At 33.2% G+C, this 20,061-nt stretch overlaps 2 protein-coding genes across 3 annotated transcripts in view; one reads left to right on the top strand and one right to left on the bottom strand.

The window, feature by feature from the left end:
* Positions 1–20,061, bottom strand: part of LOC149476386 (uncharacterized) — a 244,529-nt gene that overhangs the window by 143,569 nt on the left and 80,899 nt on the right. The gene's annotated exons all lie outside the window — the stretch shown is intronic.
* On the top strand, positions 10,311–12,084 carry LOC149476389 (uncharacterized). The gene has a single exon (XM_089712078.1). The coding sequence runs from the start codon at positions 10,392–10,394 to the stop codon at positions 11,985–11,987; it is 1,596 nt and encodes a 531-aa protein (XP_089568204.1). The 5' UTR covers positions 10,311–10,391; the 3' UTR covers positions 11,988–12,084.

Genomic DNA, 20,061 nt, shown 5'->3' with positions numbered 1-20,061 from the left:
AGAAATAGTATATTTCCTGGGATGTTAAAAATATTATGTGAGTAAATAACAATATTCTAAGATAACATTTATAATATCGAAAAATTGTATCAATATCAGGATGATTTATTTTTAAAAGTAAATTGTTTTATATTTTTGGTATTCTGATCTTTTATAGTGTTGTGGTTTCAAGAAGAACCACTCAAAAACAAAAATAATATAATAAAAGCTCTTACCGTATTATTTTACTTACATAAAAATATTAGAATATTTACAGTTTACGCATCCAATTTTCTCTAGTCCCCACTAATAGTAGTCCTTTTCATTTGTACCAAAAAACAAAATCGAACGAAATAGAATAGTAACACAATAGTAATAAACATTAAAATACAATAGACATCCTTTCACTACATATTTCATTTAAATTCGGAATTGACATCAATATTTTTTTTAATCTAGCTGCATTATTTTTTTTATAATTTTCCTATTTTCCCGCGCATAGTCTAACCAGCACAGATTAAATTCGAATTCCGTACGTTTACGATTCGATTACTTTTTTTTAATTACGTAAAATGTTGCCAGTATACAATTTTTTGTTTTTTTCGTTACTTTTACATAATAGCAATAAAAATTAAGCTAGTTACAAATAATTCGTGACTTCATCACCTAACATTAAATTCACTCACGATATTATAATTTCATGGGTTACGTTTCAACACCTACATCCTTGTTTTATGTAACTGTTAAAAAGTATTGTTTTTGCCTAATAAAGAACATAGTTTTTATATTGTAGTGTAAATATAGTAATGTTTATTGCTAATCCATACTAATATTATAAATGCGAAAGTAACTCTGTCTGTCTATCTGTTACTCAATCACGCCTAAACTACTGAACCAAATTGCATGAAATTTGGTATGGAGATATTTTGATACCCGAGAAAGGACATAGGCTATCTTTTATTGCGAAATATGTACCACGGGCGAAGCCGGGGCGGACCACTAGTTTTATATATTTTGTAGGCGCAATAATATTTATTGCTCGTGCTTTGGTCGAGTTTTAAAGTATGGTTATATTAATTTAGATTTCAAACATTAATGTATTTAACACAATTAATACCAGTGATGTCCCAAACTATTTAAAACTAAAATCTTAAGCATAGTTTTAAAAACTCGCGTTACAAGCAAAATGTAATCAATATGTCTCTATAATTTTGTACTCCATACAGTAAAGAAATACCATATCAAGAAGACAATTAAGTATAATTTAGTTATCAAAATAATATAACATCATCTGTCCATTTAGATTATCAAAATTTAAATAAGACATTGAATGACTAATTATGTAATATCTACGCGCGCTACGCGAGTTTAATGGCGCCTGCTACGTGCTACAGTATAATAATCTTATATATAAAAATGAATCGCAAAATGTGTTGGTAAGCGCTGCATAACTCGAGAACGGCTGAACCGATTTCGATAATTCTTTTTTTATTATATTCCTTGAAGTACGAGGATGGTTCTTATGTAGAGAAAACGTAAATATGTACCACGGGCGAAGCCGGGGCGGACCGCTAGTCTATATTAAAAAAATGAATCCCAAAATGTGTTGGTAAGCGCATAACTTGAGAACGGCTGAACCAATTTCGTTAATTCTTTTTTTATTATATTCCTTGAAGTACGAGGATGGTTCTTACGTAGAGAAAACGTAAATATGTACCACGGGCGAAGCCGGGGCGGACTGCTATAATATAGGAATTACCTTGTAAAATAATAAAAATTACTGTGCATTTTGTTGTTTAAAACATGGAAAAATATTTTTTCTAAATTATTTATGTTGAAATACCTATTGGATAAATATTAAATTATATTTGAACACGTTATATTTATATCATAAAATCATATAAATCGATTTTTGATCACATTTAGCTACTTAAATATATTTTCAAGTGGTAAAAAACCCACCATAATCCTTTCACTATGTGTATGATACGATTTTTAATGTTGAATATGATAATCTAAAAAAAATCCCGTTTATTCAGTCATTGCCTCTAAAAAAATATCATTGACGGAGTATTGAACTGTATTACGAATTTGTTACGTGATTTGCAAACGAAAACACAATATTTACAATTTGGGTCGGTTAAAATATTTCACATTCCTAAACGTGACGATGTTCTTTTTTTATCTGTGCATCTTGAAAAAAAAATAAGCTTTGGCGCTCTTTTTCGTTTTATTCGTAAATTTTAAATTAAAAATGATGTTCGATACCTATTTTTTGTTTTCTATGGAGACATAAATTAATATTCTCAACAGGCTTAAATAAAATATATTAAACAGTATTTTTATGTGTTGTTCCGGTAATAACGTATTGTATGTTTTAATTTTAATATCCAATATACATTGTGATTGTTGTGTTTTACTGAATTTATTATAACTTCCATATTTTTTTATTTGATGCTGCTGCCCTTTGCACCTGCTATGCTTCCCGCTTTCCCGGCTCTGCCGGTAAGTTTAGTTTTGTAAGTTTTTCTAAAATTTCTAGTAAATTAAGTAAGTAAAGAGATAAATCTAACAACCCAAAAATTAGTAAAAGCCTTCCTGTTGTTGAGTTAAATGAGTGATGTAATGAATAATAACACGAGAGGATAGATTTTTCTTAGTGGTTTAGGAGTCCATTGAGGACAAACATTGTGACACGAGATTTATATACAGATTAAGATGAATACCTATATTTCCCTTGGTCACGGTATCACGCGTGAACGGGTGGACCGATTTCGACAATTCTTTTTTTATTACATATATTCCTTGAAGTACGAGGATGGTTCTTAGGGGAGAAAACGTAAACATGTACCACGGGGGAAGCCGGGGCGGACCGCCAATAATCTATATTTAAAATAATAATTTATTAAATAATAATACATTTAAGATAATCCCTTATAACGTTAATCCCAAAAAGCGAATAACATTAACGGGACAAAAGCTAACTGTTCAACTCGACACAAAAATTCGCGACGTTAGTACGTGATCTTGGATTCATAATACAATGTTTTTTACTTGGTTCTGTATGTATATTATAATATTAATATGGTGTAAGTTATTTTATTTGCCTTTTTAACCGACTTCAAAAAAAGGAGAAGGTTCTCAACTCGGCCGGTATATTTTTGATGTATAATATGTATTATTATCTATTTATAATGTATTACTGGTTTCGGTGTGAAAATCGTATTCAGCAGTGTTACTGTGAAAATAAAACATAATTTTAAAAATACAATAACGATAAAACGGTTATTAAATATTGTCTATATTTCAATTTAAATACTTATTCATTCCTACTTATTAAATCGACATTTTATGTTTCTACACACAGACATACATTTAGATCTATGTCTGTGTTTCTACATCTAAGAAAGATAAATAAAACTCTAGCTTAGATACTGCTAAAATCGAGATAGTTCAGAACAAGAACAATTTATTGTTTATAGTTGTTATGTATTATAAATCAACATAAATAAACAACAAAGCCATTTCTCCCATCACAAAACTGTTAATCCGTCCGCACGAACCCCAAAAAATGCTGTAACATATTGATACAATCACATCACGGTGCAACTATGATGACATCCATGATAAGACAGGGAAATACTTGGAATAGCGTCTGGCGTTTATCTTTTTATTTTATGCGAAAACCAGAAAAATGCTATCGGTCAGTGACATGGTTAATCAAAAAAAGGATAATGCAAAAGCATGTCTTTTAAGCTCTACTAGCTGTGTCGCGCGGTTTTACCTGCATTACTCTGCACCTATTATTGGTCTTAGCTGAGCGGTACGGGGATACAACCCATTAATATATGTATTATATATTTTATACTTATGTAGGTACCACATTACTTATTTCTTAGACTAATTTAGTTAATCTTAACTTAAATAAAAAAATTAATACAACACATTTGTTAGAAAATTGAATCGTTCTTTTAAGATACATATTCATTATTCAGTACTAGCGGTCCGTCTGCAAACAAAGGGCGACTCCATAGTTTTTTTTTACTTAGAGGTACTTGACCTCGTGTGAAGTTTAAAAATATATTTTAATAAATAAATAATATTCTTATTTCTTATTGGTAATCACTTCAATAATATATATATAAATTAATAAAATATTATAATCAATTTTATTCATTCCCACTATTCTTATGTACTTTGTTCAAAATGATTCATGAAATTAGTGAACTAATTTTAATTTCCTAGGGAAGGAACAGCCCCCTAGACAAGTGGCTTTCTATTAGAGTAAAGTTCAATAGAATAGATTATGAATGTATGAGATTGACGTTTGATTACGACGACGACGACGATTGATTACGTCAATCTCATACATACAGGTTATACCTAGTAAGGGGGCCTGAACCCCAATCTATTGTAACATATACAATAATGTATGAATTCAAGTTAAGATTTTATTTATTATTATTATAATAATTCAGAGTAAGGCTCATAAAATGTTGTCTTATTCTGGAAAACTTTAAAGAATAGAAAAACTCGAACCCGCGTCTTCTGCCGTACTTACCACCTAAAAAAAATGTATGTAGGTTAATAATTTAAAAAAAATCACTTGACAACGACTAGTAGTACAAGACAAAAAAGTTGGAAGACGGATGTTTTTCCAAAAGTATGAAAAATATGAATTTTAAATTAGGCGCGAAAAACTATAAATCTTTGACATTTGACACCAGTGTTGCCAGTAAAAAATCAGTTGATGATACTATAGTAATAAAAATATGTTTTGCCTTTTAAAATTGTTTCAGTAAACAGAACAAAATCGATTATATAATCGATCTATAAAACAAATCCTATATTTATACTTTATCATCGAATCTTGGCAGCGTCTCAGTAAAAGCTCCAAACATCTAAGAATCGTTCTATGATAATCGCAGAGATTCCCGCGGAATGCCTATCTCTACGCATTTAGAATTTAAAGTATTTAGTGCAATGAACTTTACAATACCTAATATAGGTATTATGTACTTGTCCAGTTCCGTGTTTTAGGTTCTAAGACTGAATAATAATTTTCATTTTAACATTTTTGTCACAAAACATCAGAAGAAAATTTGAAAATGAATCTCAAATATTTATTCATATAGTATTCATATAATATAGAATTTTTTTTTTTTTTTTTTCTTTTTCTATACTGCAACTTAGCCATCTGTTTATGTAAACAATAATCTAATATGGTCTCTGATTTTCATCTGTAAATATGTTTATAGAATGAGATTTGCATCCAGTGACGCAAAGCTCATCATTTGTCTGCGAATCTTATCGCAAGATCGGGTATGCTATTTCTCTTCAGGCGAGAAAATCTCACAGTGCCCCCTCCCTTCAGTTCAGCAGCTAATTTATTTATATGGTGTCCCAATCTGCCTTGATATTTCTTGCTGTTTAGTTCTATTTCTTGCTTCACTGTGTGCAGGTTGAGATCTAAGTTCATATATTTATTGCTAATGTATGGTGGGATGTTGAACATAGTTCTCATAGTTTTATTCTGGAACCTTTCGAGAATTTCGATATTGCTATGGCTGGCTGTTCCCCAGAGCTGAATGCCATAAGTCCAGATTGGTTTTAGAATAGCTTTATAGATAGCCATTTTACTGGCATCATTCAACTTTGACTTACGTCCGATTAGCCAGTACATACTACGTACTTTACAGTCTAGTTGTTTGCGTTTGGTCCATATATGTTTACGCCAAGTAAGACGACGGTCAAGATGCATTCCCAGATATTTTGCGTCATCTGATTGTGGGATCTCTTTGTTCATAAGTTTGACAGGTGGACAGGTTTTCGTTCTAAGTGTGAAAGTTACTTGTACTGATTTATCTGTATTAGCCTTCATGCGCCATCTATCAAGCCACTCTTCGATGCGGGTAAGGTGATATTGTAGTTTAACTGAAGCAGTATCAGGGTTTTCGTTTGTAGTTAGAATAGCCGTATCATCTGCGTACGTAGCAGTAATGGTGTTGGGATCAGTTGGTATATCTGATGTGTACAAAAGATAAAGTACGGGACCAAGTATGCTACCTTGAGGTACTCCTGACTTAATTTCATGCATATCTGATATATCAGAATTATATTTTACTTCGTAGCATCTTTTAGCCAGGTAAGAATTTAGTAGTGGGAAGAACGAATGTGGGAGCATTTTTTTAATTTTGAAAAGAAGCCCGTCATGCCACACTTTGTCGAACGCTTGGCTTATATCTAGAAAAACTGCGCAGCAATATTTTTTACTTTCCATCGCTCTACCTATAACATCCACCAGCCGATGTACTTGCTCTACGGTGCCGTGCCCTTCTCTAAAACCGAACTGATGAGTTGGTATTATCTTTGCTAAATGTTCTTGCATTCTGTTTAGGATAATCTTTTCCATTAATTTTCCAATAACAGGAAGCAGACTTATAGGTCTATATGAAGACACTTCATGAGCTGGTTTACCTGGCTTCAGGATCATAATCACCTGTGCTATTTTCCACTGGCTTGGGTATACGGATAATCTTAAGCATGCATTGAAAATAGTGAGTAAGAATAATATTCCCTTTTTTGGGAGATTTTTTAGTAGGGTAGCATCAATGAGATCATATCCAGGACATTTACCTTCTGAAAGTTTCATGATTTCCCGCTTAAGCTCCCTAATTGTCACGTGTTTTAGTGGTAAGCACATTTGCATAGGTGAGTTCAAGTGATTTTCTACTTCATTCCCAAGACATCGGGTACTACATGGATGCGGTTCGAAAACATTATGCAAGTAATTAGCAAAAGTGTTAGCTTTTTCGCTGTCAGAGCGAGCCCAGGATCCTAAAGGTGTTTTTAATGGAGTTATTGGCTGCTTGGGACGCTTTAGGTATTTTGTAGCCTTCCACAAAGAATAATTCGTGTCACTTGAATGTGTCAGTCCAGCCAGATACGATTGGAGATTCTCGTTTACCGACTCTTTAATTAATGTTTTCAGACGTTGTGAGGCTTTATTGAACGCGGTCTTATCATTGGGATAGTGAGTGTTTAGCCATATTTGGCGAAGTTTACGTCTTTCCTTAATGCAGTCTTTGATCGACAATGGGTAAACATGTTCTTTGACTTGTTTCGTTTTATGATGGGATGTGGACTTGTATGCTGCTTCATGAATTAATTGATTTAGTGCTTCTATAGCTTGTTCTACCTCATCGATTGTTTTCATTCGGACCCTAAGTTGTATGTTCGACGTGATTATGTCCTGATATTTGTCCCAGTTAGTGCTCCTGTTGTATATTTTAGATTGGACTTCTATTAAAATGATCTTACCACATAATATATTGAGGACAACTGCAGAATGATCTGACAAGAGATCCACGTCGGATTCGGTATTTGTATTGTTAATGGCAATATTTTTGGATATGAAAAAATCCAGCAGGTCAGGTGTTTTATGTTTATCAGCTGGCCAGTAGGTGGGTGCGCCAGCGGACAAACATTCAAGGTTTAAATCCTTTACTACTTGGTAAAGCTGTCTCCCTCTAGTTGTTGTTAACCTAGAACCCCAGAACTGATGTTTTGCGTTCCAATCGCCTCCAGTTACAAAACGATGTCCAAGAGTACAAAAGAAGTTTTTGTAGTCTTCTCTAGTTATCTGGTGTTTGGGCGGACAGTAAACTGCAGCTAGTGTGATGTCCGAGCTTGTATCATTAACTTTAATAAGAGTGGCTTGAATTTTGTCAGTGGAAAATGGTTCCTGTGGGTAATGTTTTATATTCGATTTTACGAGAACTGCCGTTCCTCCATGTGCATTTCCTGATGGATGATTGGTGGTATAAATATTATAGCCCTTAACTGAGACATAACTTTTGGTTGTGAACCTTGTTTCTGATATTAAAGCTATATCTATGTTTTTCGTGAGGAGATAATGTTCGAGCTCTAGTCGCCGTGCGACTAGTCCGTTGGCATTCCATGTGATTATTTTAAGGGTAGGATGATTTGTTTATTTGGCTGCTGATAAGCTGGATAAATCGATCCATCATGTTGTCTACCATGTTAAGCATCATGGTTTGAATTCTGTTAAACATTTGTTCTAAGATGTCACCAAGTTGTTGCATTTGAATTGGCTGGTCTGTGTTATTTTTATTGTCTGTTTTGTTTTTCGTTATGTCTAGATATGTTGTGGAAGTTCTATTATAGGTTTTAAAGGTTTTTGGCTGTGGTTTAACACCTTCAGGAATACGTTTTGTTGGATCCATACTTTGATGTGTTTGTTTTGGTTGTATTTTAAATAGGTGTTCTTTATACTGTTTATACTTTATGCATCCCCTGTAACTAGCAGGATGTTTTAGCTGGCAATTAGCACAAGTTGCTTCCGTATCTCTTGTTTTGGTACAACTAGTGGTTGGATGGTCTTGCCCACATTTGACACATCTGAATGGTCGATAACAATGATTTTTTGAATGTCCAAATCTTTGACATCTTTTGCACTGCAGGATTTCTCTTTTTTTATATGGTGGTTCAAAAGATACTTTCATGTGGTTTAAGAATTTCAGTTTGAATATATCCTTATTGTTTGGTTTTGGCTCCAGGTCTACATAAAAGAGGGGTAAGGGTTCTTTTGATAGTAGTAATATAGAAATTAAAGACTTTAACGGATTTTTAGCGCGATTTATTCATTATAATTATACTCAGTCACCCCGTGACCACGCTCGCTGTTAACTGTTCGAAGATTCGGGTTAATAATAAATGAATAATTCGCGTCTAGAATCCGTTAGGAAGTCTTTCATTTCTTAATAATATTCCATTATTCCAAAAACAAATACAAGAAAATAAAATATTTATGCTTCTTCTTGATGCCCGTAAACTTATTACATAGAAATTCATAATTAATTTGCCACCAGTTTTGAATGCAGTTTCTTTCGAAGCAAGCTAGAAATTCTGTAGTTGTATAAAATGATCATTAACTACTGGTCCAATTTGTAAAATTCTTTCGGTGTTAGATAGCCGATTTTTCGAGGAAGGCTATAATATTATATCAAAACGCTATGACCAACTGCGGGCACAGCTAGTAGGTATATTAGAAAATTAATAAATTGGCCCAATTTCTAATAAGACATTACATACTTAACGTACCTATTTTCGGATTATATATAACACTAACGGTATTTTCGGATATAAGGTTTAAAAAAAAACCATCGTTTAAAAATCAAAGGATTCAGATTTAACTCCTTAAAAATCAAGTCACGAAACAAAATCTGAACCACCTGGCCGATATCATGGAGGTGACAAGTTTATTCGCAACAAAACAAAGTTATGTGTGAACGTGAAGATATTAAAATAAAAACTGTGTAAGTAATACGTATTTTTTTCCACTATCTGTGCCCCGTGGTTTTATTCCCAATACTCCGCTCCTATTGGCCTAAGCGTGATGATACCTATATAGCCTTTCTCGATAAATGGACTATCTAGTCCTAGTATACTAGTGAAAGAATTTTTCATATCGGACGTGTAGTTCCTGAGATTACCGCGTCCAAACACACAAACAAACAAACTTAAAAAATGTCATGATAATATTATATCAATGCTGCGTCTCCTCTAAAAATTTAAAGAACAAAAGAATACATTTCTACAACTACACCAATTGGTCATAAAAAAATGTGTGCGTGTACTATAAGTGTACACACGTAAGAAGTGAAACTTCTTTATGACCTTATTTTTCAAAAAATAATTTACTTTATGCAACTTTACAGAAATACGTCGAATCAAAGATGGCGCGTAACGGAAAAATGTCACGCGTAACGAAAAAATGTTACACTAAATTTTTTTCCAACCCCGAAGAAGTTTCACTTCAAAAATTTGCTTTGCCTTCCCGGGTCACTCATTTGCAAAGTATGACGTGTGTGTGCAAGATACGTGTAGGTACATTGATTATACAAATGTTTGAGCTCATCTATGAAAAAAAGCATTGAGAAAAGCATAAATACAAACATGTACTGTCCTACACTAATTTGTTGGTTTGTGTCACATTTGTGCACGGAAATATAGACATACCTAATATTATATTTCCATGCATTTGTGTCTTATTAATTATACGAATATGAATGACCGGCATTATATTAACGGGCTATTAACTTGTATATAAAAATCACACATACAAGATATCATGACAAAATAATTTTTATACAATATTTATTATTAAAATCCAAAAAAAAAATAACTTTTATGTCTCGGTTTTTCTAATTAATTTTTAAACATTTTTTGGTATGACGGTATGACTATTCGATTACAATTTTTTACAGTTGACAACACCATAGCGTCTAAATGTCAAAGTGTGACAGTCCTAGAAATATTTTTCTGTGTTTTTTCGGAAAAAAGATAAACATTATGTATTAATAATTTGTTACATTTGATTTGATATAAAAATGAGTGAAGAGGAAGACACGTATTGTCGATTATGTGCTGAACCGACGCCGAAAACTCAATTGATATCACCGGACGAAGATGTAGCAATTAGTTCTAAAGTGGCCACTAAATTACAATGGATAAACATCGATGTTTCATCTTCAAATACACTACCTAAAACGATATGTTTCTCTTGCTTCGATCTGCTAGAAAGAACTTGGTTTTTCCTTCACAACGCGCGAACCGCACAGCTGAAACTATCAGCTATATTTGCCTCAAAGCAAACGTTAAATTCCGCTGATTCTGTATTAAAAAATGAAGGTATCCCCCCGTCCTTGATCGGAAGACCAGTAGACGAGAACTGGGAAGCGTTCCAGCAGCTAAAACAAGAGATTAAGATCGAAGTTGTTGATGGTAATGACGTTCAAAGTAAAGAGGACGTTAAAATCGAACATGACAGTGATCAGGATCTATTAGTGGTAAGAGTAGACTGTGATAACATAGACAGTGCAAATTCCACCGATAGCGACGTGCCACTCGACGTAACAGCGAAACGAAAGAGATTGAAACGAAAGAACAAAAAGTACGAGGACTCATTGAGTTTGGCTGATGAAAAACCAATAGATCCTCTACCAGACAGCATAACATGGGACAATCAGATGTGCAGGTGTGCGAAATGCGACGCTCAGTGCGAAAATATAGCCTCTCTACAAGTACATTCGTTACAAATTCACAACCGATGTTGTGCCTACAAATGCCTCGACTGTGATAAAGTTGTACATCGATTTAAAGCATTCGTCAAACATGTCCGCACTCATAAGGAGTACCTGCGATACTGCTGCGAGTTCTGCAACGATCTCTTCACGTTAACGTCCAATGTTCAAATACATAAAGCAAGAGTTCACAACGGAGTGTTTTTAACAAAATGTCGTAACTGCGGCGCGGAGTTCGACACACCAGAACAGTTACAAGAACACACACTTCTATACAATAAACGGCATAAACGATTATCGAGTCAGCGTGAAATAGAATTCGATCTGAAATGTAAAGACTGTAATAAGGAATTCAAATCGCGAAGCAACCTACAGCAGCATAGGCAAGTGCATAAAGAACGAACAAGAGACTTTTCATGTCATGTGTGCGGTAAAATGTTCTTTACAAAAGGTACATTGGGGACGCACATGCTTACTCACGAGGATAGTAAGCCGTTTAAATGCCCGTACTGTCCGCTAGCATTCCGAGCAAGAGGTAATTTAACATCACACATAAGTTTGCACTCTGGAGTCAAGCCGTTTGTCTGTGAGCAGTGTGGAAAGAGTTTTAGAGTGAAACGGCACTTGAAATCGCATTCTATCGTACATACAGACTTAATGCCGTTTGTATGTGAGTACTGTAACAAAAGCTTCAGGTTCAAGACTCGTTTAAACCTACATCTACGGCAGCACACAGGCGCTAAGCCTTATAAGTGTTTATTCTGCCAGCGAGACTTCACAAATGGGTCTAACTTTAAGAAACACATGAAGCGACGACATGGGATAGATACATCGAAGAAATTTGAACAGCGAGTAGAGTTAAAAGACGTTATAGTTACTAGCGAACCAGAGAAAATGTTATAATGAATTTTAATTGAATAAAGTACTGGATTTTTAAATAATTATTTCTAATATCTATTGTATAGGCAAGTATTGTATTAAATGTACATATTTAAATCAATTTTGTTTATTTTTTTATATTAATGTATTGTATAATCCCTAAAATATTATTAATTCGAAAGTAACTGTTTGTTTGTCAATCGGTCTATCTGTCTTGTCTAAACTACTTTACCAAATTGGATGAAATGTGGTTCCAAGGTAGTTTGAGTTTAATAAATTTATTAATTGCACTCTAGAAACCATAATTTACAAAATGTTCTACTTATATTCAATTAAAATAAAGTTCTTGTTATCCATACTAATATTATAAATGTGAAAGTAACTCTATCTGTCTGTCTGTTACTCAATCACGCCTAAACTACTGAACCAATTTGCATGAAATTTGGAATGGAGATATTTCGATACCCGAGAAAGGACATAGGCTACCTTTTATTGCGAAATATGTACCACGGGCGAAGCCGGGGCGGATCACTAGTATAGATATAATAGTCAATCATACAAATAAGACTAACTGATTTTTCATAAAATGTAAGTGGAATAGTTTTATATTCATGATGAAATATAAAAACAGTAACAATAACATGAATAATTATAAATTAAATTCTTACCATACTAAAATTATCATCTTACTCTTCAATATAAAAATTGCATACAAAAATTACATAAGTTAGATCTATGTAGTAAGTATATCACTTGTGGGTCATTTTCAAAATATTTGTACGTCACGAAATTGTCAGTAAACTGTTTCGTTAGGAAATGTCAGGAAGTTGTAAAAGTAAGGCTGTATTCAGAATAAGGTAATATTACATACTAGCGGTCCGCCCCGGCTTCGCCCGTGGTACATATTTACGTTTTCTCTACATAAAAACCATCCTCGTACTTCAAGGAATATAATAGAAAAGAATTATCGAAATCGGTTCAGCCGTTCACACGTGATGCCATGACAACGCGAAACGGGTGCAGACCCGCCGCCTTTTTATAGCTCCCGCCGCGAAGCGCGTCGAACGCGGCAACTGATACACAAAAATAATCCTTATGGCTGCATGATTCTGTATTCACGCGCGATGACTATATAGCGTATTTCATGTATAACTTTGGTGTTTCTACACCGATTTACATGATTCTTTCACTATAACCTGCCCAGGAGTATGAAGAATAATTGTGCCAAATTTGGTTAAAATCCGTCGTGTAGTTTTTGTTTCTATAACGAATATACAGACAGACAGACAGACAGACAGACAGACAGACAGACAGACAGACAAAAATTTTACTGATTGCATTTTTGGCATCAGTAGCGATCCCTTATCACCCCTTCATAGTTTTTTTTTTAAATATATTTCATGTACAGAATTGGCCTCTCTACAGATTTATTATAAGTATAGATAAAAAAGTAAGAAGTCACTAGTTAAAAAATATATATATTTTTAGTTACAAATTAATCAACAAAACATTAATTTTTATAATTCTCTGTTTGCTTTTCCTTTTCTTTTCTTCTATCATTAGCTTCTTTCCATTTTTGTCTTCGAGCTTCTTTTTCACTGTCATTAAGATCTGATATTTTTCTTTGTCTTTGTTTCACTTTCTCGAGGTGTGTTTTCCTTTTCTTTTCATATATTTCAGGGTTTTGCTTTTTTAGTTTTTCAATGTATTTTTTTGCCGTTCGGCACCGGTTAGCGGCATTCTGAAACTAAAAAAAGCTGTTAATTTATATGTATTTTGAATAAAAATAAAAACAAAAGTAAGCATCACTCGAGTGGGTGGAAAAGCGATCAACACTAAATGCAATAAGGCAAGCGTTATCCCATCAGAAACCACTTGTAAAATTGGAGGCCAAGACTCACTGATCCGCTTTCACTATAAAAAAGTTATCAGATCCCAGGAAAAGTCAAGTCCCTAAGCCCGACTTTAATAACCCTACATCATGGTTTAAAAAAGTCTGGCCTGTAGTTACAAGAAAATAATCTTGAGAGATTTATTGTTTTTCTCCTTTATTTTTATTCGTTACATTAATTTAACACACATTTTAATATCTTATTTTCATACTTTACACATGAGACCACAGCTTTACCGTCTACAATTTACTGACGTCAGTAAATGTCAAGAAATTGTTCGTCAGTAACATGTAAAAAATAACCTAAGAAATACTTTTACACAATACATAATCACATTTACCATTAGATTGAAAGTGTAATCTATTACTCTAGTCATAATTTAAGTATATTACAATTGCGGTAGGTGAATTCTTCAAAATGTACTTACTTTTGTTGAGAATACGTCGTTAGGAAATTGTAACTAAATTTTTTGCACAGCACACTACTGGACTTCTTCCATGTCTGGACGACGAACAAAATGGCGGCGCGTTAATGTGACCTTACTTTTCGTGACATGACCAGTGTTGCCAATGATTAGAGTTAGATTCCTCTTCTTTGTGATACAAGAAGTTGGTTAATTATGTCAATAAATCAGTGTCACGAAATTGTAACGATTGATAGGGACATTTATATAATATGTAATTCTTCGTTTATTTAAGGTAATTTAAATAGTTTAATCTATCAGATATAACACTTCAAACATTGCTTTTTAATTATGATACAAAAAAATAGGAAGTTTCATACAAAAATTCTGATAAAAATATTGGTTTTCATTGTCGTCCACATAGGGGACAATAAAAAAATGTATGGAGCTTTTTTTGTTACTTTATTTTCACATTAAATTTATGTAAGAATTTGAATCGCAATTCATTGCTTTTTATCAGAAATGATATGCAGTATGATTAAGTTTAGTCTGTAAAACGTTAACAATGATTTATTTCAGTCGTAACCATATTTTTTTCGAAGATTTTTTAGGGGGACAAACATTTTGTAGTAATGTACAATTATTTTGAAAACGACTCTTGTATACGTAGTATAATATTATTATTAGTCTGTGATATCACCTATCTATTAAAATATTCTAACTGATGTTGAAAATAATTTCACCTAAATTATTCCTGAGACCTGAGTGCCAGAATAGCCATTTTTATTATTTTAATCCTCATGTGTAGTTTTAGTACATTTTGTAATTTGTTACAGTGACATCTATGTGACAGTATTCGAACTAGGTACTAGATAAGATTGAATAACTTTTGACAGCGATTTATTTATCAAAACAACCTTTGTTAATATGTTTTTAAGGAGACTTCAATTAATTGCATTGCATTTAAAATACGCATAAAAAATATATTTTCTTTATTAATATGATGAATTAATGAAGCCTGTTTAGCTCTCAAATTAAAACGCTTTTTAGCTACATCCTGTAATGTTAACCAACTTTAAAAAAATGGAGTAGGTCCTCCGTAATCAATTCAGCCGTTAAAATTATATTTTTTAATATAATACCGACTTCCTTAGATTTGATTTATACCCACTATAGTTAAATGAACATAATATTATTATGTAATTAAATAATTTTAAGTAAGACCATGTTAAGAGTTAAGAGTTAAGACCTACCTATTGGCTATTGTACTTATCAAGGATCGGTGATGACCTTGGTGATGACACATTAATTTCATCGTATTTATACGTGTTTTTTTTTAAATCTATATTTATAAGAACACAGGTCTTCAACAACACTGTCAGTGAAATAATTATTGTAAATACACAATTTCATAATAAAATGCAAATATAATTTTCTTTTATTTCGTCACAATAAGACGTATTCGGAGCGTATCATCTCAAGTGACCCTTTGTTACAGTACTGTATCACAGTATTACCATCCTACAGTATGGCGACGAATGTACTTGTGCAGAGAAACGGAGGGGAACTGGCGGGGGGTCGGGCGACGCGGGCCGCTTAATGCAATCACGCTGAGTTTGCATTAACTATCGCGAAAGGACGACGCAGTCGTATTTTTTGTGTAATAATTTTATTATACATAGGTACTTACATATTCTATTATGACGCGCAAAAACTGTTCCGTTTACGGATGTAAATCTACATTGAAATCCCAGAAGGAAACAATATTTCAGAAAGATTGTACATATTAATTGTATCTGTTGAATTAAAATCAAAACTATGTATATGTTGTCCTCATTATTTTCTAATCAGATTGTTCATCCCAATGCGAATGCATTACTTAGTTAAATGGTATAATATACAATTAAGAACATCCAAAAATAAAGTGTCCACGTAAATAATATTTAGCAGTGCAATATCTGTAATTATATATCCCAACAAAAACATAAATGTAAAAATTGGAGCCAAGTTCAACCGTCGACTTGCCGAAAAAAGAATTGAGATCTAAATGTGTGCCAAGTTCTGTAGACAGTCCAGAAATTTAAATTTACTAAGATGTATAAAATTCTTAGGTGAACTGAAAACTCAATTGTTTTATTTTCCCTTATAGAACAATGTTTATTCAAAATATGATTTTTTTTTTTAATTTTAATAAAAGAATTATTTGCACATAGCAAACAACTAATGACCTACTGAACCTCATAATTTAACCAGGCTAGTTTTTAGGTACTGTTTATCTATATAATATCTTCTCAAATTGCTGATATTGAACGTTATTATTTTAGAAACTTGTAAAAACTAGCCAAGTCAAATTATGAGGTTCAGTAGGTCATTAGTTGTTTGCTATGTGCAAATAATTCTTTTATTAAAATTAAAAAAAAAAATCATATTTTGAATAAACATTGTTCTATAAGGGAAAATAAAACAATTGAGTTTTCAGTTCACCTAAGAATTTTATACATCTTAGTAAATTTAAATTTCTGGACTGTCTACAGAACTTGGCACACATTTAGATCTCAATTCTTTTTTCGGCAAGTCGACGGTTGAACTTGGCTCCAATTTTTACATTTATGTTTTTGTTGGGATATCATTACTTTTTGTACAGAAAATTACTTTGCAAATTTGATTTAATTTATGTATTTAATGCTTTTTATAAACGATTCTTTTTTATTTTTTCTTGCGTTTTCGCTGTATGGTTTTTTTAATATTATTTTCTATATTTTCCTGTACGTTAGAAATGTCAGCGCGCATTGCCCATTCATTATCTGCAATTTTTTTAACTCGTTTTCTGCTTATGCTAAGTCTAGCTAAGTCAGGACGATACATCGTCCGCAAGCGATTGTACTCCACTATAGCGCTCTCTTGTGCTTTAATTTGACTGGGATCTAAATTTAGAATATGTACCCCATCTAGAGTTTTAACTCTAGATAGTGCAACATAAGCCTGCCCTTTGCAAAATACTGAACAGCCGATATCAAGAAGAGCACTGTCAAGACTAAGGCCTTGTGATTTGTGAATGGTAATAGCATATGCCAAGCAAATAGGGAATTGTTCTCGGTGAACATATGCATTACTTAATATCTGGAACTTAGTCTTGACACGCTCTAGCTCGTAAGTTATGTTGTGATTAAATTTTATGACAATTTTACGTGCAGTATTGTTGCTGTCGACGTCCCAGTTTATTTTTTCTATTATTCCAATAGAGCCGTTTACTAAACCTTTACTTACGTCAATGTTTCTACGTAACATCACCCGTGCACCTATTTTAATATTAACTACATTTTCTAAGCCTGCGGTAAGTGAAGAATCGTCCTCGTACTTTTTCAAGACTTCCCTTGCTCGTTTGTTTAAGAAACGAGGGCAATCAATTTCATCTATAGAATAAAGTTTAATTTCTGGTCGATCGATACTTTCTAACATTGCGTTATTAAACAGAAGACACATATTTTTAGTTGGAAATAAGCAAACAGTGTTATCGGGCATCAATTTAAAACATTTTATAATTTCTTTGAGACGGTCATTTTGATTTATTGAAGATAATTTAAGGAGTCGATTAGATAATATGTTAATGTCTTGATTAGTAACTACACCCAATCTTAAACGATTTAACATTTCACCGAAAAGATGGTCGTTTTTTTGCCTCATATTTACTGTTAGTTCGTCATAAGAAAATAGTTCTTTCCATAAATTTGGTGCGCTTAGGGAACCTAACAATTTTGGGACATCAGACGACTTTATATTTTCAAACGGTGAAAGTTGTCTCACCGGTGGCAGCTGGAGCAAATCTCCAAATAATACTATATTAATCTTACCAAACCAGCCGTCTTCAATATCACCAGTATCAAATATTTCTGCCAAACGAAGATGTATGAACATTAGTGTTACATTTGAAATCATAGAGACCTCATCAATGATTAAGAGAACTATATTATTTAAATCACTTCTTAAAACTTTTAGTACCTGATCCGTCAAAGAAGTGTACTTAGGACAGTTCCCATGTTCTACTGGCAGCTGCAGGAGTCTGTGTATTGTAAGTCCATTTATATTGAAGGCAGCAATGCCAGTTGGTGCAGCTACTGCGACTAATTTGTTCATTTTTGTCTTAACCCAACTTTTGATTGTATTAATTAAATAGCTTTTCCCTGTCCCGCCCGTCCCACTTACAAATAGTCTTAAAAGTCGGGTTTTATCCAGTAAAGTTTTGCAAATTGTATTGAAAATACGTTTCTGATCTACATTTAGACCGTTTATCATTTGTTCGAGCTCATCTTCTGATATGAAATCTTTAGCATTTCTGAGATCTTCCATTGCATTTACAGCTTCTATAGGCACAAAATCCAAGGGATTCTCTAGACCGTCATCTTCCTGGTCATCATCCTGTTGATTTCTTTCAATTTCTGCTACTTTTTCTTCAATCATTTCAAAGGCTTTATCTATATTATTTAAGAATTCTGTCTGCATTTCTCCGTAATCCAGTCCATCCTTAATTTGATCTTTTAAAATATTAAAGGCTTCAGTGTAAGTTCCCTGACCAGATTTTAGAACAGTTATATCTCTCCATGGATAGAATAATAACAATAGCGAAAAATAGTACTTTTCCGGTTGCTTATTTACATCGTAAGTATAGTGATTTATTAAATAAGGTCGCTGTCGTTTCTTTAAATATTTGTTTGATGATAATTTATATACCTGTGCAGCTGATACTGGAGATAGTGGAGGCGTAACTATATCATACCACCGAGCGAAATCATACAAATTCATATTTTCTAAATCCTGAGGCCGTTGAGGATAATAATTGTCAACCCACGATTCAAAAAAGATATCAGTAGAATCTGATTCGAGTTGATTTATCTCTTTTATAGTTTTTACTCTTCGATTGCGGAATGTATTGACATCGAGCCACCGGATTGTAGTCTGCGCATCGGTACCAAAAAGAGATATTCCCAACAGTGTATCACTGGCTTCAAGTGCACCACATTCTCTGTTATTGAGTGCTCTGAGACCAACATTATAAAGTCTACTAACAAGAGATTTGGTAGAATTTATGTTGTCAAAAGTATCTACTGCATGACTTTTTTCACTCTTAGTTGTGTATTTGGTGATATAATAATTTAGTACAGCCGTTTTTTCTCCAACATACTGTAAATCCATGTTGCCGTTCCAAGCCAAAAGGATTGCTGGATTGTAGTCGTTAATGTAACGAGATTCATCTTTGCGAGGTATATTGTAAAGTCTATTAGATGTTAAAGTTTTTCTAGCCGCTATTGATTCTGCCACACTCTTAATGGTTAGAGATTCAGTTACTGGCCGAGGAAATCCAAATCTGCATACAGTTGTAAAACTAGATTTTATTTTTTTCTTTCGTAAACAGTATGAGTTATGTGTATGCGTCTGATAATTAGTAACACGATCGTATAATATTGGTGACAGATTTTTATCTGGTATAGAACACGTAACGTATTTATTAATAAACTTTGCCACTTCTTCAAATGATGAATCTTGCAGTAATGGAGCATTTTTTACCCAAAGCATTAAATGGAAATGCTGTAAACCTCTCGATTGGTATTCACGGCGCCAGAAATAATGTTCAATTTCACCTAAAGGTGCCTCAGGTGATGTTAGAAACTCTAACATTGATTTGAATTTTATGTCAATAAATCGTGACGCTGAAACTGGATCCATTGCTACTAACTCACTGGTACTTTTGCTTTTTGCATCTGGTCCATTGATTAGTTTAATATAATCCCCCAGCTCCGTCCACCTC

The sequence above is a fragment of the Colias philodice genome, chromosome 28, assembly GCF_061535455.1.
Source record: "Colias philodice isolate Cphi_HAF_F1 chromosome 28, ilColPhil1 Martin Lab GWU primary, whole genome shotgun sequence".
In the NCBI taxonomy this organism is placed as follows: Eukaryota; Metazoa; Arthropoda; class Insecta; order Lepidoptera; family Pieridae; genus Colias; species Colias philodice.
Note: the sequence above shows the minus strand (reverse complement) of the source record. Positions and strands in the feature narration are given on the sequence as shown.

Excerpts from the sequence above, each read along its gene's own strand:
- LOC149476389 (XM_089712078.1), top strand. The coding sequence starts at position 10,392 with ATGAGTGAAGAGGAAGACACGTATTGTCGATTATGTGCTGAACCGACG.